This window comes from Manacus vitellinus, unplaced genomic scaffold, assembly GCF_001715985.3.
Source record: "Manacus vitellinus isolate BGI_N305 unplaced genomic scaffold, ASM171598v3 scaffold_2_pilon, whole genome shotgun sequence".
In the NCBI taxonomy this organism is placed as follows: Eukaryota; Metazoa; Chordata; class Aves; order Passeriformes; family Pipridae; genus Manacus; species Manacus vitellinus.
This window is the reverse complement of record NW_021940208.1, coordinates 29,732,224-29,756,479: the sequence shown is the minus strand read 5'-3', so window position 1 is coordinate 29,756,479 and position 24,256 is coordinate 29,732,224. Positions and strand designations below refer to the sequence as shown.

The window sequence follows — 24,256 nt, the reverse complement described above, 5'->3', positions numbered from 1 at the left end:
TTTTCCCCACTGACACGTCTCCTACTAAGTTCCTTTTGGTTTACACAATATCATCACCTTGAAAGACCCATATTAATTTTTATCATTATTATTTACTGGCTTTGTACAAAAATAAAGTTATAAGCACCTCTAGGGGAACTGGGAAACAAACCACCTTTTGTGAAAGTTGTGACACTTGACAGCTTTGGAGCTGGTGGACAGGGTTTAAATTGTGTGGGAGATCAGTTTTTGAATTCTAGCTCCAGAGGAGATGAAGACACTCCAGAGAACAGAACTGGAAAACAGAATGACTTAAAAGAAAAAAGTAGCTGTAGTAAATATTTAAATCTCAAAATGCAGAAAACAGTCAAGCAATTAATCAAAAAGGCAAGAAGCCTAACAGTTTTTTTTCCAAACAGATGCTTTTGTATCATGCTACTTCTGCAATAATTTTTGTACTACTTGCTCTACCCCGCTACACTCTTTATTAACTCCACAAGATTTTGAAGGATTCACACATCTTTCACTGCAGAAGGAAATGAACTAGAAATTACCTACCAATTTCTTGTCTTTATTGCTTGCAAAATCTGTATCTAAAGCTGCAAACATTTTGTGGTAAGTGGGGAGAAGAAAACTCTCTCTGCTAGCATGTTTCTCCAGCTCTTCAGAGCTTCAAGACTTCTATGGCAATTCAGCATTTCAGGCCAAGTAGTTCCTGCTTTAGAGATTGCAGGATCTCTCTCAGCTAAACAAGACAGATACTACCACTGTATTCTCTTCTACATTTGGCTTAGCAGAAGCAGAACGCCAACAGTTTATATAGCCTTCCTAATTCTGGAAAATCCTCCGTTCTGAAGAAACTTTTTCACAATGGGAAAAATACCAACTTACACAAAATGATGTTGTAATTAATTTAAGATTCCTCTCCACTTCACAAATTAAGAAAATAGTTCTCCATTGTTTCTTCTCAAGTGCAAATTCTATTAATGATTGCATGAAAATTAGGTTTACAAAGGGACCAACAGTACACAGCTTTGTAATGCAAAAAAGGCAGTGAAAAATAATAATACATAAACATAACAAATAACAAACAAAGTGGTCTTGTGCGTTGAAACAACATGGTTTTACAGCAGGTGTTCTGTTACGGCATACCCTACGTAACACATGAAATAAACACCTTATTGCAATGAAATACAAACAACCTGAAATGGGATGTCTCCCTTTGCACATGTTCCATGACAGACGGTACTGGAACGGTACTTGCTGCAAACCAGATTAAATCAGTTTTAGAAACTGAATTCCATCGATGAACAAATTGCACCATCTGCTTCTACTAATATACATTAGAAAATGTGTATTTTCTATAGCTGCATATTTACTCTGTAATTAGAAGACTTTGAGACAAATAGGTATAGCTTAGCTACAGAGTAACTAAAAAGCATCATCATTTGAGAATATCAAGGGTGTAAACAAAAAAGTAGGTGGATTATTTAAGGCTGTGAAATGAAGCAGCGAAGTGAAATTAGGCAAAAGAAAATTTAAGCAGCACACTGGGACACTAACAATTGTTGCAGTGATCAAAGAAATACAAATGCAAAAGGCATAGATGCAAGAAAGTTTCTTACTAATAACATGTAGAAAAAAAGAGAAATAATCTTCCAACTGAAGCCTAAGTAGAGCTGGCTGGAAATCTGAATTTTTATTAAATGGGTTTTGTGTTTTCAAGGAAAAAAAAATCCAAAACCCAAAACCAACAACAACAAAAAAAACCCCTTAAATCAGGAGGTAAGTCAACATTTGAAGTTTTCGTGGAACAGAAATCCTTCAAAATTTTGTTTTGGAAACCCAAACATTATGTTCCCAAAACAAGATATGCTTTCCCAGTATCCTCAGCAACTGCTAACTGAAATTAATGTATTTCTTGTCATTTCACAACTGCCATTTCCTTGGCTTGCTGTGGTGACAAAAATGACAAAAACTAGACTCCAACTCCAGTTGCTCAGGAATGCCACAGCCCTGCACTCCCAAGCCAGCCTGCTCCCCACATCACTCATCACCAGTACCAGCCAGAAGACTTTAGAACTGCTGACACTTCACAGACTAGAACGCTTCTTATAAGCAGCTGAAAAGTCAGGCTGGCATACTAGTGTGACATTTTGTGACACATTGATTGACCAGCATCGCAAAAATGAACCTGAGATTAATGCTTGAGAAGCCCGGGTGAGATTCCACCATTATTATTTTATGCATCCTCAGTAGCAAGGACAATTATTTCCAGGCCAGTAAGATATTGATTACAATTAATGAAATAGTATTTCATTAAAAATTGTGGTCTTCTCTTCTTTGAAAGGACAGTAAAAGAAACAAGAACTATTGAGGCACTAATCTGCCCTAGGATAAATGCACAGAGGTATGGAACAAGTTAGGCTCTAAGAAAATAAAGAGCAGGACCCTTCAGGGCTGAAAAAGAAAAAAAAAAGAGATATGAAAGTATGACTGAGGTCTATAAATTCGTTCGGTCCAGGAAGACAATAGGGAACAACTGTATGATTTGAATACCAGAAGTAGCAGGCATTAAGCCATAGGAAAATCCAAAGCAAACAGAGGAAAGCACTTCTTCACACAACTTGTAAATACATGATGGAACTTCCTGATGCAGGATACTATGGATGCTAAAATTGCATATGAGTTCCCAAAAAATAACTTTATTGACAACTGGTAAAAACCAGGACAACCCAACAGTTCTTAAGAGATATGAGCTGCTGCAGACTCAGGGACTGTGCTGAGAAAGGATCATCAGATGCCTACCCTGTTCCAACAGTCTTCTTTCTCTAAGCCACCCATTACTGGTAACTCTTTCGGACATTCCGTGAGACAGTTTTTGCCCTGTCCCAGCAGACAATCTTAAATTCAGGCATTAAACTTGTCATATGCATCAAATACAACATTACATGTATCACAGGACAAGCACAACATGCTGTATTTAGCAGGAAAACTGAAGAGACAATGCAGTCTGTCCTCCCCTTGAGCAGAGTGAGGCACTGAGGCATGGCCTTCTACCACATATCAAGTGAGCTGTCGAGAGTCTCCCCTTTGTAACTACAGCGCAGCTCCAGCTCAGTAAAACTGACACTCCAGAATGAGAAAACATATCAGATATTGTTGTAATTTTTTCTCACTCACTTGAAATGACAGTGCTGAGAAATGTTAATTGCTGCGCCAGTAATCATATTTCATAAAGCAGCTACAGTAAGAAAGGGAAAAAAAAAGAATTTTAATGTCACCCTAAACGTGTGTAGATTTAATTAGCTTCTGCTCAAAGGTACCTCTTAGCAGAAGGATGGGATCCAAGACAAGGACACAAAGGCATATATTGCTGCAATCCTATTGCTAGAAATAAGTCTAAGAGATAGAAGAAAAACAGAAAGGAGGACTTTCTGAGTTGAGTGAGTATTATTTCAAAGCCAAGGCCTTTGACTTCAGAGTCTTGAGGGGATAGAAGCATCTTATGTGACCCATATAGACAAAGGAAAATAAGATGAACCTGTTTTTTGCCTGAAGCTGGGTAGTGACCATGGCACAGAATTTCTGTCACAACATGAAGAAGAACACCATCAGTTCACTCACCAAAGCTGGGCTAGTCACCTTCTCCATATGCCTGTTTCCCCACTTGAAAACACAGCATAAAATTGACCATCCAAAATGCAAAGCCTTTCATGACCCCTGGATACAGGCATATTACATGGACTATTAACAAACCCCACTGAGCCGTGCCATGAACACGTGAATAAACACAGTGGTACCACTTTGGAATAACGTGCAAGCTACGATTCTATGATATCTCCTGATAGTGAAACACATTGAATTCAACTAATGATAGCCACATGGTTGTGAATGGGCTGCTGGCTTGCCAGGATTGAAGACAGTACTCATAGGCCAAATGAGAGTGGAGCAGCTGCCAGGTTTGATCAGCCAACTGAGAGACCTCAACAAACTAGAGGACTGGACAATCACCAACCAGATGAAGTTCTGGAAAGGAAAGTGCCAGATTCTGCACCTGGGATAGGGCAACCCTGGATGTATGGACAGACTGGGGAATGAGATGCTGGAAAGCAGTGCCACAGAAAGGGACTTGGGGGTCCTGGTCAATGGCAAGTTGAATCTGAGTCAGCAGTGCCCTGACAGCCAGGAGGGCCAACCTGTCCTGGGGGGCATCAGGCAAATCATCGCCAGCTGGTCAATGGAGGGGATTGTCCCGCTCTGCTCTGCACTGGTCTGGCCTCACCTTGAGTTCTGTGTGCAGTTTTGGGCACCACAATATTAGAAAGATATTAAGCTCTTAGAGAGCATCCAAAGGAGGGTAACAAAGATGGTGAAGGGCCTTGAGGGGAAGCTGAATGAGGAGCAGCTGAGGTCACTTGGTCTGTTCAACCTGGAGAAGACTGAGGGGAGACCTCATTGTAGTCTACAACTTCCTCACAAGGGGAAGAGGAGGGGCAGGTACTGAGCTCTTCTCTGTGGTGACCGGTGACAGGACCCAAGGGAATGGCCTGAAGTTGTGTCAGGGGAGGTTTAGGTTGCATATTAGAAAAAGGGTCTTCACCCAGAGGGTGGTTGGGCACTGGAACAGGCTCCCCAGGACAGTGGTCACAGCACCAAGCCTGTTAGAGTTCAAGGAGAGTTTGCATGATACTCTCAGGTACATGGTGTGACTCTTGCAAATGATCCTGGGCCTGAGTTGGACTTGATGATCCTTGTGGGTCCCTTCCAACTCAGCATATTCTGTGATTCTGTGATTCTGTAAACAGTTAACCTAAAAACAGTCAGAAGAAGAAGAAAGTGAAACACTTATTCCTGTTGACCAGTGAAACTGTAGAGAAATTAAATTATCTCAAGATGGACATACATGACAAAGCTGGACATTTATACCCCTGATAGAAAAGAACTACAATAAATAAAATAGAGTAAAAAAAAAAATCTACAAGTTACTACATTTATTTAGGATGAAGTAACATAGTCCTGACCTGATGAGGACAGTCTCAAGCAAGGAACCCCATGCACCCATAGAGGCATTCAGATAGGACTATCCCCTAAAGATAAAGAAAATGAAGAATAAAAATGTAGACAGAAACACACTACAGAAAATTGGGAGGGTTTTGGAAGAGTTTTCTAAATAACTAAGAAGTCACAATCAAATAAAAGAGGATTTCTTCAAAAAGGAATAAAGGCACAACTGGGAGGAAAAAAGATAACCAACAAATAGAAAAGAGAGGCCCACGAACAGCCTTCCTAAGATATTAATTTTCTGTAGTTCACATAGGAGATTAGAGACATCAGACAGAATTTTGTCTGAATACTTGGGATTCTTGGATAAACACATCCATTTGTAGCTAGAGACAGTGAACTACTATTGCACTTCAGTCTCCATCCAGAAGTTAAAACAGGGTGTCCTCAAGGCTATTTCAATGAGGAACAGGAACTGTTGATGGCATCAAGTATTTCCTTCTTGTAATCTTGAGAGGGGTTTTGTGGTTTTTTGGTTGTTTTCTTTTTAATGCCCAGAGCTTCATCTTCCTTGAAGATGGGCTACTAGACACTTGGTTTGAGTCATTTACTTTGACATAGTTGTTTCCTAAAAGCTCCTATCTACTGCAGCAAGAAGCTGTATCTGAACAATAATCATCTTGTCAGCTGGCTTTTAAAGCCTCTGAAACTGACTTTTCTTTCCCTTCTTTATTAATATTGCAATGAACTGGAAGTACTTCTGCATCCTGCCAAACCTTCAACAATCTTTTTTCTTCAACTTAAGAAAAATTCTGAACAAACCGAAGCAAAACCTTATTTTTTTAAAAGGTAAGGAAGATGCCTATATTCCAAACGAAACTACTGATTTATCTTAATAGAAGGCAAAAAAGCAGTGTGTGCTAATTGCCCGGTCCCTGAGAACTCAGAGCAGATGACCCTTTTTAGCCTCAATTCCTTTCACAGGGGACTTTCAATTCACACTCAAAACTGAAGACAAAGTCAGGTTCAATTTATTTTATTCTGACATTAACTGGGTCCAGAGCACTTGCTTGTGCTCATAGTGATTAATAAAGAGAAGAGCTGCAACTGTCAAGCCAGTGTGAGAAGCCAGGTTATCCGAGGAGCGCTTGGGAGACAAAACAACACTTAATCATTTTGAAGGCAGCATTGCAGAATGGGTGGTCTCCACCTTGCATTTTATTCCAGGGGGGGAAAGCACTGCTACAGTAGTATCTTCTTTGCTTACACAGTAGAAGCAGACCCGTGAGAAAAGAAAAAAAAATCGAGAAAGCAAACCGAGTATTATATGACCACAAAATATAGCTAACACATGGATTCTGCACCACCATTAAACAGATGGATTTAATAACTGCTACACCCAACAGAAGCCTTCCTCTTTGATTTGATAAGATTTAGGGATCAGACCCTAGAAGCTCCTACTAACTACTTGGTTGCTGTAGCGTGTCATGAATTCATGACATTTATTTCTGCCTTTTAAATTTTGCTAAATAAATGTCTTGTGCATCAAGTCATTTTTTATACAGAGAAATACATCAAAAGGCCCATGTAACCATCAAAGCTGACCATGTAACAAGATGGTTTCCCTTGCTTCCAAAAATGACACAGGTTTGTCTGAACTTAGTAAGAGCTTGTGCACTTGCTTTTTAGCAAGTTTCAGACATCTATACCATGTACTACTTCTATTTTGCACTCAACACATTTCCTAAATCGTAGACTTGAATTCAATGTTTATTCTTTTATTAAAATAATGGCATATGTGACATGTGGGCAAATACGTTTATAAATCCTCTTCATCTTCTCTGGATGACACACAGGACACTTGTGCTTCACTCAGTAGCTTCTGAAGTGGATCTGCCCATAATCTTCAAATTACTTCATGCATTTCATTACTGATTTTCATTACTCATGTTTATCTCTGCAATATTTACACAGCACCAAGCATACAGCTGCCCATGTATAGATTGGAACACATCACTAATTATACACATTTCATTTGGTTCTGTTCCTCCAGAAGTGAGGATATGGTTTTCAAGGGCCTTGTTCCAGGCTCATCACCCAGATGTTCAGAGACTGAAAAGTCCCTGAGGTGTATAAACTCATTTGAATTTACTGACCCTTTCAGAGAAATAAAATCATAAGTAAAGCACATCTGCCATTTTATTTCCCAACTTGTGTACCTACTGCTAAAACATATCAGCTTGGATTCACTAAAGCTGGTAATGCTTTACCTGTGATTCCTTATATACCATTTTAAAGTATTTTTTAAAAACTATATTTAAAGAAATGGCAGTTTGAAATCCTTGTTGGAAAATAGTAACAATAGATCAGTTTATGATTTGTTTGCTCTGTTCCCATCAATTTAGATGAACAACTGTGCCCTGTTTAGATCAAGCAGCTGCTTTTCAAGCAGCCTTCACAAATCTTACTTTCCTTCATACAGCTGAAGTCTCAGTATATACCCTGAAGACAAAAATAAGGTCCTAGTTATTTCCAAAAAACTTTATCCTGTCCTCCATTTAAGCAGTTTCTAGATTTCCACAAATGCTATGCTTAGGTAATTGAAGCCTGTAAAATACCTCTTTCAGTTGTGTAATGTACATTTATAAACATGAAGTAGAGTATAAATAGAAAACAAGTTCTTAAATTTTAAGAGCCTATAATGGAATTAAATCAAATAACTGCCATATTCCAATCTATGTTCTACCAAATTTCGTTACGTTAAGTACAGGCTATGCAGCAACTAATATACTTCATTGAATACACAAAACCACAGCTCATTTTCCACAAGCACTGGTTCTCAGGCATGGTCAGGAACAAAAATCAATATGCTCACTAAGTCTAACATATCATTTACTAACCTCACATTTCACTTACATACAGGTTAATGAAATAATTAAAAAAAAAATCTAAATGGTATCCAATAAGCATCCTCCACAGAGCACAAACCAATACCCAAGTGACATTCAAAGTTACTATTTTTTTATTTTAAAAGCAGCAGAAGGATGTATTAACTGATAATTCTTTCTGTACCACACCATACATATTAGAGTTCAGGATAGAGAAGAGAGAAAAAATATCCGTGTATGATTGTAATAAAATGTATCAAATCTGGAAGAACTATTTGCTAGCTTTGTCCTTGCTAAGATACCACAAACTGTACCAGTTTGTGGGAAGCACTTTTCCCCCCTAGTGTGGATACTAAATCAGATATTTGTCTTTAATATAAAAATGAGCTTAAAAGAGTTAAAAGAAGAAACAGCAATAAAAACAGCTTTAATGATCTACTCCAACTGGGTGATTTAGGCATCAATCTACAAAACCCACACTATTACTCCTACTCTAATATGAGGCAGCATAACTATGCTGTGTTTCTCTCCAAGTTGCCCTGAGTACCTCATGGTCAATATTGCAGCAATAAAGCGTATTTCATGTTAGTTTACATTTGCGGTATAAAGACAGGGGAAAAGGGTTTAGGTGCACAGTTAGAAATTAAAACATGCTTCAAGTCCGCTACAATTTAATAGGAAGTATTCGTATGATTCGATTTCACAGCACGTGTGAATATAAATCCTCAAGGGATTTAATTAGGTGTATTTTATCATAAATTGCATTCCCAGAGACATATGTTGCTCCTGCATCATGCTGATAATAACAAAGAAAACTGATACTTAAGAGCACATCTGAAGGGTGGTTTTCCAATGACATTAGGTACAGTCAGAGAATAAAAAACCAGTGCTGAATAAAAGTATCAATGTTTTTTCCCAGTTGCTTTACCATACCAACTTGAAAGGCAGTTTATTTTATACAGTACAAACAAATTAACCTCATAAAGTATACTTTGCAGATTGACAAAACTTTTATCTTTTGCTTCCCATACTATAAACACTGCATATGAAAAAATTCTCAGTTTGCTGTACCCATAGTTGTGCTTTATGACAGCCTACAAAAACGCTCACCTTGAAAATCACAATTTGGATCAATTAACCTCTTGTTAACCGGGTGGTCACTTCTGCAATATGGCAATTTCTTTATGCTCTAAGTATTTTGATAATTTTCAAACTTTCAGGATGTAGTACTTATTCCCTGCATTTTACTTCAGAGAAAGAGTATCTACTTCTCAAGGACTTTGTTGAAAAGTTCTTTGTCAATATGTGCCACCAACTAAAGAGTAGTTGATTGTTCTAAGCAGTTCCCAAAGTCAGAACAGGAGCCAATGTCTGAGTCAAAATTAGAATTCAAAATAAAGAGATTATCTGAAATATAATTTGAAAATTATATAAGGGCATTTTTAAATTTTTTGGAATGTATTATATAAATACAGTTCTAAAGTATAATTCCCTCTCAGATGTTATCATGCAACATCTTTAGGTATGCATCCACATATCAGTGTTGATTTCCATGTAGTCTGCTATTTTTATTGCATTTTTATACTCCCGCCTACACTCACGTACACTGAAATTTCTCTTTCAAGGTGACTTCTCAATTCAAAATACATCCCAGTATGCAGGGATTTTCTTCTTTTTTTACATAAAGAAATTTGGCCATGGATATTTCTGTGCTCCTGTTTCTCCTGTCTGTTTTCCAGTTAGAAAAAAAAATGGAGTGAACTATGATACAGATAACGTTCAACCTTGTAACAAGTTCTGAACATGGGGCTTTCTTTAAGCTCAGAAACAGATATAGTTAACACTGCTGGAGAGCTAGGATCTTTTCAGAAATAACACAGGAACTTTTAAAAATGAGCTTAGCAGCTAGAATGTGTGTCTCATTGCTTCTAGCCCCAACTAAACACCTTTTTTTTTTTTTTTTTAAATCTGAACCGTTTTGAAAGTGATTTTTTCACCTCCCTCTGCTTTTAAAGCAGAAGCCGTTGCATTGTCATGGTCATGATGGTCTAAGGATTAACAAGAGCCTGAGTTCAGGAGGAGTTAAGCACTGGTGTTAGCCTAGTTTTTTACATTCAGATTCTTCACCTTCAGGGTGTTCAGTTCCACCAATTCTGAAGAAGGACGGATGCCCGTGGTGTGTCTCCACCATCTGCAGACTGGACTCATGAACTCAGAACCTTATGTTATACACAGAAATGAACCCTGTAAAATCTCAAACGTCCCCATGCCTATTAATGGGAGTGCTGCACAAAGCCTCAGAATTGAATACAGTCCAAGAGCAGAAGGAGCAGAGGAAAGCTCTTCAGTGAGCTGTTTCTTTGCCTAATTCATTACTATTTCTTCTTTATCTTCCTCCTTGGCAAGGTCTCAGTAAGCACTCAAGCACACTCACACAGAGGAAACAGCAGGGCAGTAATTCAAATTTCTATTACAAGTCATAGAGTACAGTTCCTCCTGATTTTGCCACTATCATTTAAAAAGAGGTTAGTCAGTTATTCCTGCAAAAACACAGACGTGTTCAAAGATCTAACAAAGATATTCCATTGGCATTAACTTTGGTTAGGACCCAGTTTGTTCACACTTTTCTCTGTTACTGTTTCAGTGTGTATAGGACCTGCAAGATAGTGCTGCACCTGTTAATTTCTGACAGGTCTTTTTGGACTTGCAGAATTAATTGTATGTACTGTCTGTCACGATGGACTCATATATTAATAAAGTTGGAGGTTTGCTACCTCAGGCATTTGGAAAATTAAATGCAAATTGTTAATAAAATACATCATAGGAGTTGAGCACAGATTTAAATTGATTTATATTTTAAAACTGCTGATGAAGACAACTCCTAGATAAATTCACTTGCAATTTTTCTGAGTCAGAAAGGGCCACCATAATTTTCTATCAGCAAATATTCAACAGTGCTTGACAATACTAGGAGCATCCAGCACACCTAAAGTTTGAGTAAGAAAAACAGGCTGGATGAGAGAAGGGTGGAGGATGGAAAAAGATCAACTGAAAAAAGTCAGTCTGTCCTCCAAAACATCCGAACTCCAGTCAGTCCACTGCTGCAGGTTTCACTATTGCCTGTCCTCTATCTCGTAAGTCTAAATTCTGGTCTTTGCACACCGGGTTTCTAAATTGTTCAGACACAGCCCAACAAGAAATGGCTTTAGGTAGTTATGTTACACCACCTTAGGAGAGACAATGGATCCCAAAGAGAAGAAAACTTAAAAATTTTAATAGAGCAGGTAACATATATTGTATCTACCAATGTGATACACATGGGTATCAGTAGGATATTAATTCAGTTATGCAGAATCACTTTTAGTACATAACATTATCAACGTTGAGGTGCGTCAGCAACTTAGGTGAAGATAAGCATAATTCTCTTCTTTAATTATTTCCATTTAGTGGCTTTGCTGTATTAATTACACTCTGTTGGAAACTTTAATTTCAAATACCAGCATAAAATCTCTAAGTTCCACTACTTTATGTCATACTTTGCTTCCAACTCATGGCTTGCAAGCACCTGAAGCAGGAGAAGCTGACAATTCCCAGGTACTGCACTATCCATTTTAACTTTGTGTTTGGACATTTCAGGCTTTTGTTAGGCACTGAGAAAGCACAGAGCAGTCACCTAGAACATGGTATTCCAAGGCAAAACAGATCTTCACGACTGCTGTGCAACAGCCTTTCTGGGCTGTGAGTGCACATTGCCAGCTCACGCCCAATTTGTCATCTACCAGTATTCTCAAGTCCTTCTCTACCAGGCTGCTCTCAGTCAACTCATTACCCAGTTTGTACTGATTCTGGGGATTGCCCTGCCCCAGGCGCAGGACCTTGCACATTATCATATATCTATGCGTTCTACAGAACCCATATTATAGAACAAATATATACAAAAATTTAATGTAAAATAACACTGATCCTAAACCTTAATGATCTCAGGTAGTTGTCAGAAAGCTGCTTAGTTCCAGCTTTCTGCCCTGGGCAACAGGGAAGGAGGAACTGAGCAGCAGTCCACAAGCACTCTTTATGCTTTCCTATTGGGTACATCACAGCATTCAGAAAAAAACATTTAATGTCAATCTCAGGTATGTTGTTCATTTGAATTCAACTCCTAAGCCATTTTAAAAACATCCCAGACTCAAGTATTAGCAGGCGGCTGCACAGTATCCACTCCTTTGGAAAATATTTCAGGATTGTGCCTGAGTATTAACTGATGGTTGTAGTGCTTCAGTATCTTGTATTAATATCTGAGATATTTAGAGAATGAACGATTCTTCCATAAAATGTAATGCTGTGATTAGTTTCTAAAGCTGGCATCTTTTCCTCCCACAGAGTCTTTGAAGAGCACTGGAGATACTGCCACTGCTTCCCCCATGGTGTAGCTGGTCCTGTGGCACTCTGGCAGTTAAGCTCCTGCTGGAGTTTTGCCATGTCTTCAGGAATTAAATCACCCACTGATCACAGGCAAGCCCAGTCTGAGAAGTGCTGGAGTCCTACAGACAGACATTCCTTCAAAAAAGAACCAGAAACCAGAGGATTTGTCATCTATGAACTTTTTTGAACTTGGTGACATCCCAAGTAACAAGTGCTATTTGGATGGACAGATATGTACCCTGTCATCTTTCAGGCCATTGTTTCACTGCCTTCCTGCAGTTTCATCAGTTCCAGAAATACTTCAGTAAGCCAGGAAATTACTATGCCACAGACAGAACTTGCCACCTGATTCTAATATTTGATTTTGCACTAGGATAACTTTTAGTATTCAGTGATATCATATAACTTTGGGAGCTCCTTGGCATCAGGGTTACTGTTGGACGATACTAGTCTACTGATCTCCAAATATCATCAGTAGTATGTCACAAACTCTAAATATCACCAGTAGTATGCGAGCAAAGTTGCTTAAAAATAGAAGATGTGCTATGGTGCTGACATTCTACATATTGTGAAAATTTAAACTTATCAGCCTAGTAGTTGCCAAAGCAGCTTTGCAGAACCCAGAACACCAGCAGTACGCAGCATGACTATAGCATCTGGCATGGGAGCCAGGAAGAGACACATGAGCTTCAGCGAGCTCTGCTCTGCAACAGAGAAAATGAAGATTTACATCTAAAGGCTAACACCGATACAGAAATGGCCTTTTTTAGATCACCTGGCTATCCCACTTTCCCGGGGAGGGTCAAACATGATGATAAATGAGAACAGAAGGTTAACACGTCTAGTAACAACATGTAACTCATGACAGCTAAAACTGAAAGCTCTTTCAGATTTTCACCCACTATAGTGTGACTTTCATATTACAGATGGAAAAGAGATGAAAAGAAGGAATTGGTGCTGCCCTGGGAAGAGGAAGGATGTCCCTATGTACTAAACAAGTCCCTCATTGAAATCTGCAAAGCACCTTAACAGCAGAGACATCCTCATAATTATTGTAGTCCTGTTAACAGTAAGGTTAAAAGCCCTCCAGCACTGTACGACACCAAAGACATTGGTTTCAAGAGAAGGAATGTGTGCCACTAACAGGAATATAGGTTTACTGGAATTACAAATATCCAGAACTTCTGGTGCTGAGCAATGGTACTGAATGAGCCTTTTTTTCAGCCTGAAGAAGCTGGTTACGACTGAAGCCTGAACATATTCCAGTGTGACTATTTTTAGCCTCAATGCTTTCAGCAGATAAAAAGGAAATGGATGCTTTTTTGCTAATTACCATAAAAGCAAATTAGGTATGTTCTTAAATGCAATGCCTCCGATGGCAGGGGAAAAGGAGCAGTATAACCAGCAGAAGAGGAATACTGTTTCATGAACTCTGGTGTTAAAAAACCAGAACAATGAGAACTCTCCAATCACAACTATTGATTTTCTTCCCCAAGGTATAAGGAAAAGTATTTGCTATAAACTCTTCTTAAATATGTATCTTCCCTCTGATACATGCAATCTCTCTTCTTTCTGAAAATGACCTTCATGCTAGGCTTCTCTCAGCAATATGCCTTTCTAAAAAGGCACAGAACACACTCACTATGCTCACTGTTAAGAAACTATTTCAATTCCAGAGAAACAAGGGGGAGTCTGGACAGAGTCTTGGGCAACCAACTCTAGGTGGCCTGGCTTGAGCAGGGGTGTTTGGACCAGATGACCTCCAGACGTCCCTTCCCAGCTCAACTATACTGTGATTCTATGACTCTAACCTGGAAATGATGATATTTAAAAAACAGAAAGAAGGCAAATTTCATGTCACACGTAACAAAGTCATTTTAAGTTAAAACGAAAGGAGAATGGTAAGTCAGCCACCAAGTAAGCCTACACTTTTCATCTTTTGTATTCAGGCATTTACAAAAAGGAAGGAAACTGAGATCCAGTGATCAGACCAACGGTATCTCCCAGAATTTAAGAAAGTATCTGTTTCCATAACTAATATAATTCATATGCCAGAAAATGTATCAAAAGAAGAAGGAATGTACCATGCCTCTTTTTTTTCCCTACAAAACCCACCCCGCCCCCCAATTAGCCCATATACATCTGGCTACTAGAAGCTGAAGACAAGAATGGGGTAAAAAGAACATACTAACCTTCTGCATTCAGCTGCAGATTTAAGAGGAATATGATAAAATACCTGCTGCATTACCAACATTAGCTATTCCTTATTTATTAGCATTATTATAATGGCCGGAAGCAGAGACCAAAATTACGACCTTTTCATATCACTGAACAAAAAGCATGGTAATATAAAAGACTAATTAAAATCCAGTCTCAGAACACCACTTGTAAGAACAGTAAAACATGACGGGCAAAATGAAAAGGATGAGAGACAGAGAAAACCTAAGAGCACAAAGAAATAGATAGCAAACCAACAAAAGCAATTCTCCTGACCCCTGAAACGGGGAATAACCACTCCTCTGTGCTGCCGAGCTGATCTGTCTTTAACCTTATTTTTCTCACTTGCTTCTCTCCACTAGTCTCTTCAAGAAATGTGAAAAATGGACTAAAAATGGACAAAGAGACTTCAGTACTAGTGTGGCTGTTACTTTGCAGTTCAGTTGTTCACAACCAGAAAACTATTTGCTTGACTTGTAAGAACTGGTGGGTGTCCAGGAACACAAGAATAATATAAAATACGTCTTTTAACAGTACCCTTATGGACATGATTAATAGATAATTTTTCACAAATTGCATAAAATTCTCCAGACAAACTGTGATTGGAAACATTTTAGCACATGGAAAAAAATTATATTTTTGTATGGGATGAGTAACTCAAATCATCCTGAGGAATGTATTTTTGTACTATGCTGAATCTTACTTCGAGCCATAGAAAATGATCTTCGGTATTTGAAAAATCAAGGTTGTATTGACTCAGAGGCAGATGCAATCTCAGCTTTGCATAAAAATGGCCTCCCACCTCAAACAAACCGAGCAGCCTTTGTGCAGCATGTCAGCTTTTGTGGAAAATGCGCAAATGTATGCACACATATTCATTTTGGAAAGGAATTCATAGCCAACTAAGCATATCTACAGGAACATATATGAAACAGTATGCTGGCCAAGTTATTAATCTTATTCTGCTAGTAGGGGCTATTTGTGAAAAAAGAACTGGTATAATGCTCATTTTCAGAAATATACTGAACTGTCAGTCAGTCAATACTCTCACAGTATTTTAGAGAAGGTGAGCAACTCATATGCACTAATAAATTTCACTTGCTTGACACAGACCACCAAATGTCTGGACTTCTAGAGGCCTCCACAATGTAGTTGTAAAGACATGTGACTTTTCAAACATGGAAGCTCCTTAACTATTCTAGAACATTTTGCAACTCATTTTTTCTAAAACCCTATCATGCTTGTTTCTTCCACTAGCTTATTCTAAGGACTTTCATCCTACTCTTTGTAAAAAACTCTTGTAGGAAAAAGCAAAAAGATATACAGAATTCTTGCAATCCTGTTACAAGCTGCCATATTGACAATCACCACTTTAGACTAACCATACTTCAAAATGTATTTTTAAGTTACTTAAGAGAACTGTAGGCATTACCAGCCTCACTGCAGTGTTAAATGTTGGCTCCTGCAGGCTTTAAAAAAAAAGAGTCCCAGGATTACCTAATCTTCTTCATTTTGTACAGTTTGTGACAGTTTGGTAGTTCAGATTAGGTGTTGTTGAATCAGTCTTCCAAAATCCATTCTGAAAGGTGACCAGTATTTCAGCAGCACATTTGAGAACGAAACAAGGGCTATGATTTTATCTCGGTTTTTGCCTGCCATCTTCTGCTGTTGGGGAAGCGCTATCCAACAGTGCATTTGACAACTGCCAGAGCTGCAGTTTCATGTACCTTCAAAACCTCCCGCGAGAACTGTGGGTCTGGTGCCTGGCCATCACATTGCAGAGGACCTGAGCAGCCCTCTAGAGCTTTCTGTAGCTACTGAACTTGACAATATCAGTTTGAATTGGAGCTTTGCAGAAGTTGCTCTTAGATTTTTTTTTTCTTCTCAACTTTACCTCAAAATGAAATGTAGTTTGAGGTATATGATACCAATGTGTTCCAAATATTTTTGAAAAATTTTTTTTTCCTGTGAGGAAATGGAGAAACAGAAGCAAACAAAAATGGGAAAGGGGGACAGAGAAAGAATTGGGGAAGAAGAGAGTTTGCTATGATCAGAGGGATGAAGAGAATAGACATGAGGACCAGTGAAGGATAGAAACAGGTAATTTGTCAGAAAGAATCTGAGATGGAGTGCATGCCAGTCCCCCATTTCCCCTCTTCTGTGAATAGCAAAAGCCCCTTGCGAGTATCAACATCTTATTCTCATCTCCTCTCAAATCATCTGGAACCTAAGAGATCCTGAATGTCTGGGGGACTCCTCTCTCCCTGTGCCCCATTTTTCCCAGTACAGACAAGCCTCTTGGGAGATCTTTCTTTTTGAAGAGCCATTAACCCCAAGGTGGTTAAACACTGGGATCACGAAATTAATGTAATAGAAGCAAAAATCTCTTGCGCACAGAAAGAAAAAATAAAGGTACAGATAATGCATCCTCATGGTGGAAAGTCAACTACAGTAAGATGAAGAAAAAAGTCTAGGTTGGGTAGGACCAGCTAGGGAGGATGTAAAGAGGGGAACTATCAAACAGTAAGTATAGTGTAGACACAGTATTTTCTGTGACCACTGCACAGTAAAACTGTCTGCAGCTGGGAATAGACTGCTCATTTTTCCCCCCCACACAGTTAAAATATTTTAAATGGGATCATGAGATCCACTCCCACAAGACAGAAATCAGGACAGGTGCTTGGAAACCACACATTATTTTCCAGCTAGCCTCAATAGCATCAGCAGCAGTAACTGCAAATGTACAACTAATCATTAAGCTGTTACAAAGAACAAATACATTGCTAATAAAAATTTTCTAGGAAATTCAACAGCACAAAGCTTTACTCCTGCAGGATTGCAGGAGTTTCATGGTATTTGTTCTCCTTCTAGAACTTGAAGTTCAGGAAAATTGAAAAAAATTAAATAAATCTGCCAACAATAAAACTTCCAAAATAGAAAACACCAAGTGAAGGTCACACAACCTTTATTTTACCTTTCCAGCTAGTTATCCCTAGACACACATTTGTACCTTGTATTCAAAGTGTTGTGAACATTAGCCATCTACAGCCTTCCTGTAATCATATCAAAAGCTGCTTCTTGGGGAAAAAGCTCTCCCAGCTACTACACTCGATAACACTTTCACTCACACGTTTCACCAATTTCTGTGTTTTCATTATTCATCCTGAAACCCACATGTCACACTTATCTCCCACCTAACTGCCGGCAACTGCATCACAAGACCATTGCTTTGTCCTCTCACTGAAACTCTGTTGAGAAGCAGGGAAATCAAATACCATGCATCCATCAGCTGATCTTGTTGACCCAGATACAGATGGTAAAATAGACAGGATCCATATCTGCATTTAATACCAGGAGATATATAATCTCTTTTGGTCATTGCTAGCTCTCAGAAAACAAACGATTACAGCTGTTGAGAGCGTGCAGCTTAACTTCATTTTCTAGATCTTAAAAGTTTGAAGCAACTGTATTTATCTTTTAATTTTATTTCCTCCCCAACTCAACTTAATATTGTAACACTTAAAGCCTACACAATAGACTTGCTGTTCTGTCAATATTATAAAGTTCATCTTTGGAGAGTCTGTCTCATATAAAGCACAACAGTAAACAGAAAAATGAATAAAATGGTTTAATATAACATGGTTGTGTAACTCATGTGTTTTATCTTTAATACTGTCACCCTTTTTTATGCACAAGTACAGACTGCAGCATGTTGAGGGTGGGAGACCGTAAAGGGAGTGAAAAATTCGATCCTACTACTCAAATACCAGACACAGTATTTGGACAAAACCCAATTTCTTCTGAAGCTGTGACTGCTAGATCTGCTAAATCTCTTGCTGATTCCCAACAGATCAGATTACTTTTTTTAAAACTTCTTGGTAAAAGGCAAAAAATCTTATACAAACATGGAAAACTAGATAGTAGGCATACACAGCCTGACAATTTTTCTTCAGGAAAGAAAAAACAACAATACCAAACACAAAATCTGCCTTCATGTTTGTACTTCTGTTGCTCCTATAGGAGTTGAACATGACAAAATTGAATACCAGGAGGGGCTGCATGCATGTGAGACAGAAAGCAGAATGTTGAAAAATTCAAAGTTTGGGTAGCACATAATTAAAGCTATCAGTTCTGTTTCAGTCTCCTGCTGAGGCCTTACCAGAAGCAGCTTATCTGATCAACTATGTGCAAAATGCAAAAAAGCACTTGGATCAGGAAACCTGTAATTAGAACAATTATGAAGCAAATACATCCCACAGATTATATTCATGTATATTTAAAATTGTCAGATTGAAATGAGTCCTTTTCTGCCACCATCACGTTCGCCTCATACTCCATTTCCCCCTGATGACAAAAACCATGATAGCAATCACAAAACTCAGTCTGAAATGAAGCAGTTCACTGCACAGGAACAAACTTATGGTACTGATTGGCCAACAGCTAGAACATAAAGTCTCGAAAATGAATGAATGCAATAAGGAAATACTGGAGCAATTTAGATGACAGAGGAGGTTAATAAAACATAAGATACTGAAACTGTATATGATACATAGAAAACAGATCGGGAATTAGAGAAAAACATCGCTTTGCCTTTTCTGCATTTCTTTTGACAATTCTAAAACTAGTCACACATAATTCTTTTCCTGAAATGTCCTGCTTTGAATTTCTCTATTTACCACAAACTCACAGTACAAAAGGGTGATTTAATGAAAACTCACATGCTTAATATATATAAAGAAGCACTTAATACAATGCACATTTCAATCCCAAATCTGATTTATTACTAGAGAACATCATAAAGTTAATTATCCATAAGATACATGAATCACATGTATCACAATTCTAGACATATCTGCTGAACTTTTCAGAAGTCACTAAATGATTTTTTTTAAATGTATGTGTTGTGGTTTCCATACCACTTCTGATACTTTCAGTCATTACCTTTTCTAGCAAGCATGCCAGTTTATGTCCAGCACTTCTCCACAAACTCTTTCCTATTTTGGACATTTTAAATATCTTTTCAGAGATTCTTTTTGTCTAACATGGCACAGTATTAAGTGGAATTAAACTTGGACGATCCACAGCAAAACCCATACTCAAGAAGTGTGTCCTGAACAGACCAATGTAAACCTTTAAGTCTTCAGGAAATTCAGCTTCAATCATATTTGAATATAGTCATACATTCATATGTTCAGGTATGAAGAGGCACAGCACGTGCTCTAGTAAGAGTTTTGCCTATGATAGGACAGAGAGGTCTGCATCATCCCACCAGACAAAATCAGAGGGAGGTACAAGTCCCACGCCAGCCTTCATTCCCTCCCTACTGTAAATCCACCCCAAAAGCAAGACCAGTTCCGATCCTGTATAAATGTGAAGACCATGATAATACTGAAGTCATCCATCCCTAGTAAGGCAATAATAAAAGCATCAAAGTCGGATATCACATATCCATTCGTAATGAAACACTCCTACCTTTTCAGCTTCATATAATTTTCACTAGCTGCAGGTCTGCATTCAGCACGTTGCACCACTATTCCTTCCAAGGCAAGTTTATCTAAAATGAAAAAAAACAAGCAAAACCGGACATTAAAATGAGTGACACCAACATGGTCAAAATTTGAATTATTTTTCACTAAGTAAGAATTTACTAAATAAAATGTAATTATAAGTTCTCAAATAAAGTTCTAAAATATCTGATATTTAGACACCAAAGAAATAAGCAGGAAAAACATGTTTGCACAGTTGGTATACTCTAGACTTCCTTATTTTGCCTTCAGATGTTTTATATATTAAGAATGAAACACAAAGATCAAATTTGAAGAAGTGGCAACTCCTTTCTCTAGATGTTGCACTCTGATTATCTAGGAACTGCTTTCTGGAAATGTGCAATGAATATAGTCAGTGACTATAAAAACATAATGTACAAAGAGAATCAATTATCAAGTATCCAAAATTAGTGGACAGTAAAATGAAAGTTAATTTTATTCCTATCCTCAGGAAAAGAGTAACACATTTTCATCTTATTACAATATAAAAAAAAATTCACTAAAGGAACAACATATGCTAACACTCAGGAAAAAGAAATAAAAACTTTCAGTTAATAACCTAGGACATCACGTACATGTATTTTAGCTAATACTTGTCTCCGTACAGTCACCTCCGTGACAGTCGCTGTTATCCAACGAGACCACCTTTTTGCCTGAAGTGATGATGACTAACAGAGCAGTAACAGCCCAAAAATTAAAAGCAACTTGATGTAGAAAGGAAGAGAGAAGTGATGGTGGGCAAACACCTGCATCTCTACTGCAATGTTCTAATGCACAATGATGGGGGGGAGGGGAGAGCCTGTCAATTTGTTCCTCTCTTTTGGACATCGCCAGTACAATATGTGTAAAACAAACACCCCTGGAACAGCCCTGCCATACAACAAACAATGGGCTTTAATGGCTTCATTAGCTCTCACTCTTTAAAATGTCTTTCCAACAGAGAGTCTTGTCTTGCTGTTGGGGTAGGGCACCACATTGCCATTGTCACTTTCAGTTGTCACCACAAAAGATAACAGAAATGCTTAGATGTACTGATGCCAAGTAACACAAGGCACTCTGAGACGCCTCTGATTTTTCTATTACCTTATAGACTGAAATATTACTACATCTGCAAATCTAAGTCTGCTCTCCCTGAATAACGCAGAGAGCAATTACTCCAACATCATGTATTTTAAAATGATTTAATCTAAAATTTCTTGGTAATCCTTGAAGGGAATAAGAATGCCATATTTTTTTCAGATAGTTTTGAATGAAAGAAAGAAAATTTGTATTAAAACACTTCTGGTTTTGCAGATTCTTAGGTTTATGGTCAGGAGAGACAACTTGGCAAATTTGCCTGACTTACTATGTATTATAGATAGAAAAATTTTATTGTCTTTCTTCTCTTGTGGCTAGTCGTACTAATATTGCTGCTTAATTTCTAATAAGAATTTGACTCCAGCTTCTAGCAGTTGGTTCTTCTTATGACTCTCTATACAATCATAAAGAGCCTTTCAGTACCTGGTGTTTTCTCCCTTTGAAAGTACTTATACACAGTAATCAAATCATTTCTCAACCATCTTTTCAATAAATGAAGTAATTTAAGCCCATGCATTATCTCATCACAAGGCATTTATGGTACACTTAAATCAATTTTGGGTTTCTTTTCTGCATCTTGTTCAATCTTGAAATAAAGTTGAATACAGAGACCAGAAACCAGATATAATACTATTGTACTGATCTTGCAAAAAAACATATATGGAGGTTAAATAACAGATACAGGAGCTGGAATTTCTCTCACCTCACTTCAGCCATCTCAATTCAATCTCTGAATTCAGCTGAGAGAGGGAGGAAGGGAGACCGCTGAAAGAAAATTGGTCCCACTTCTTTTAGAATTCAGTGATCTGCCTTGTGTTGGATTTTTTTTGTTGTGGTTTTTTGGGGTTTGGTTTTGAGGGGGTGGGGCAGGACTGTGGTGTCTGTGTCCCATGACCACTTCATGTTTAGATGGCTAAACTGTGTTAAGATCAGTTTGTCTCTAAAAATCAAGATCTGAGGGTTTACGGAGCTGACTGGCTATTATATTACTAACACAACTACTTTGAGTATTTTCTAACCTCACATTTTATCTATGTGCTCTGCATTCCCAGTTCCTAGGGGTATAATTGCCTTTGGCAGACTCTGTGAATTAAGCGATCCCAGTCACACCGTGACAGTCCTGTCACAGCTATTCACTGCCTGACCACCATTTGTGTCAATCATGACATTTTATAAGCGGTGATTCTCACTTACCACTATTATCCTCCTCGCTAATCCTGGAGGAAGCCCTTCAAACTACAACCCCTGTGGCTTCCTATTCATAATTACTTTCTGATAACTGTCAGTTTTTCATCTTATTCTGTGTTTGCTGATTTTTTTTATACATAAATCAGAATGTCACAAGACTCTATGTGCAATATGAAAAGCTAAGCAGGCTGCAAACATGCTGTTACTTTAAACTCACAATCTTCAAAATAAACAAATAAACAAAATTAGGTTTGTTTGACCAGAAAACCCTTGCATAAAGCCACGTTTGCTAGCATTTGCGTTATTTCCAATCTTATCTACCTCTTGAACTCCATAACAATTTTTCCACTAGTTTCTCTGGCACAGGTTCAAGGCTTGCTAACCTATATTCATCTGAGCCATCCAGTCCAGCTGCCTGAACACTGACATGTCACCATCAATCTCCCTGCACCTTGCAGAATTTTCAAATTATTTTTAAGTTTTAAGGATTAGGATAGGTAAAGCAGAGAGCTCCCCCATACCAACTATTTAGGAAATGAATCTGCCAATTAAGCATGTTTATTCTCAGTATTATCATAGAATCACAAAATGGTTTGGGTTGGAAGGGACCTTAACAATCACTTAGTTCCGACCCCAATGCCATGGGCAGGGACACCCTCCACTAGACCAGGTTGCTCAAAGCCACATCCAACCTGGCCTTGAACACTGTCAGGGATGTGGCATCCACGACTTCTCTGGATATCTCCTCTTCGATGTCTTGGCTAATACCCTCTTTTAATTACCACTGATCCAGATTGACTTCTGCAGTCGAATCCAGACCAAATGTTCCAATGGCCTCACAGTACGAGGCTGTCCACAGTTTCCAAGAACACTGCCTTGCAGTTAAGTTTGTCTGATGTCTAAGCTCAACCACTGTCCAAAAGCCAAGGTTTATGTCCCATTTTCCCTGGACCCTCTTAAGGATTTTAACATACCCAGAGAGTCTAGCAGAATAAATCTGCAAAGACACATGCAAACCTCTTGATACAAGATTGTAGTGGGGGAATACAGTTTTTACTATCTTTGCAGCCCACTCAGCCTTCATTCACCAAACTCAAATTCAGAGACTTGAGTCTGTGTTCTCCTGTTGCAGGACCACAGCTGCACTGGAAAACATCCAAAGTGCTACACATCTGCCTTGGTATTTCCATAGTCACATCAGCCTAGAAGGTAACGGATGAATAAGGCACGAAAGTGGCAATTCCCTGTTAAAAATACCTACTCAAATTAATGCAGATAGTACAAGATAAATAAATAGGTCTGGAAGACTAGCTAAGATCAGTGATGAGAAGGGAAAATACAACATTTTCCCAAGTGTCTTATGCTCTCAGTTGCCCTAAATGGGATGGCAGGTACAAATACACAGTCAGTGCAGCTTCCAACAGGCTGATCTACGTGACCCATAGCTTCATCGTTAGCTGCCAACTGCACGCTCACCCTGACATCCCTGCCCAAATGCCTTGGTGCTAAGTCATAAAGTAATTTCAACTGTTGTCTCAGTGAGACGATCAAGAGATATGCTGGGGAGATGCTGATTCCAGCTTCAAGTCCTGCTGACAATCATTATCAAATGAACAGAATGCAGTAAAAGCATTTAAGGCAATTTTCACAAACAGGCATGAAAGAAATTTACTGAAATTGTGCAGAATATGGTCTGATACGATGGATTAGATTGTTGGAGTTTTTAGAGAGAGATGGGTTGACTTGGAGATTTTAATGTATCAGTCTTCTATTTGACTGCACTCAGCTCCAATTTCCAGCCACTGTGTCTTATTAGACCATTGACTGCTAGGTTGAAGAGCCTGCTAGGAAAGCATTTCTGCCTATCCATGCACTTATGTACTCTTCACCTTTATCAAGCCTAATAAAAATAAATCATGTTTCCTTGAATCTTCCATT

At 38.4% G+C, this 24,256-nt stretch overlaps 1 protein-coding gene across 1 annotated transcript in view; it reads right to left on the bottom strand.

The window, feature by feature from the left end:
* The window catches only part of GTF2F2 (general transcription factor IIF subunit 2), an 85,669-nt gene that overhangs the window by 26,060 nt on the left and 35,353 nt on the right, over positions 1–24,256 (bottom strand). The window contains exon 6 of the mRNA XM_029960943.1: positions 19,980–20,061. Coding sequence (XP_029816803.1) covers positions 19,980–20,061 — 82 coding nt within the window. The remainder of the gene's footprint in view (positions 1–19,979; positions 20,062–24,256) is intronic.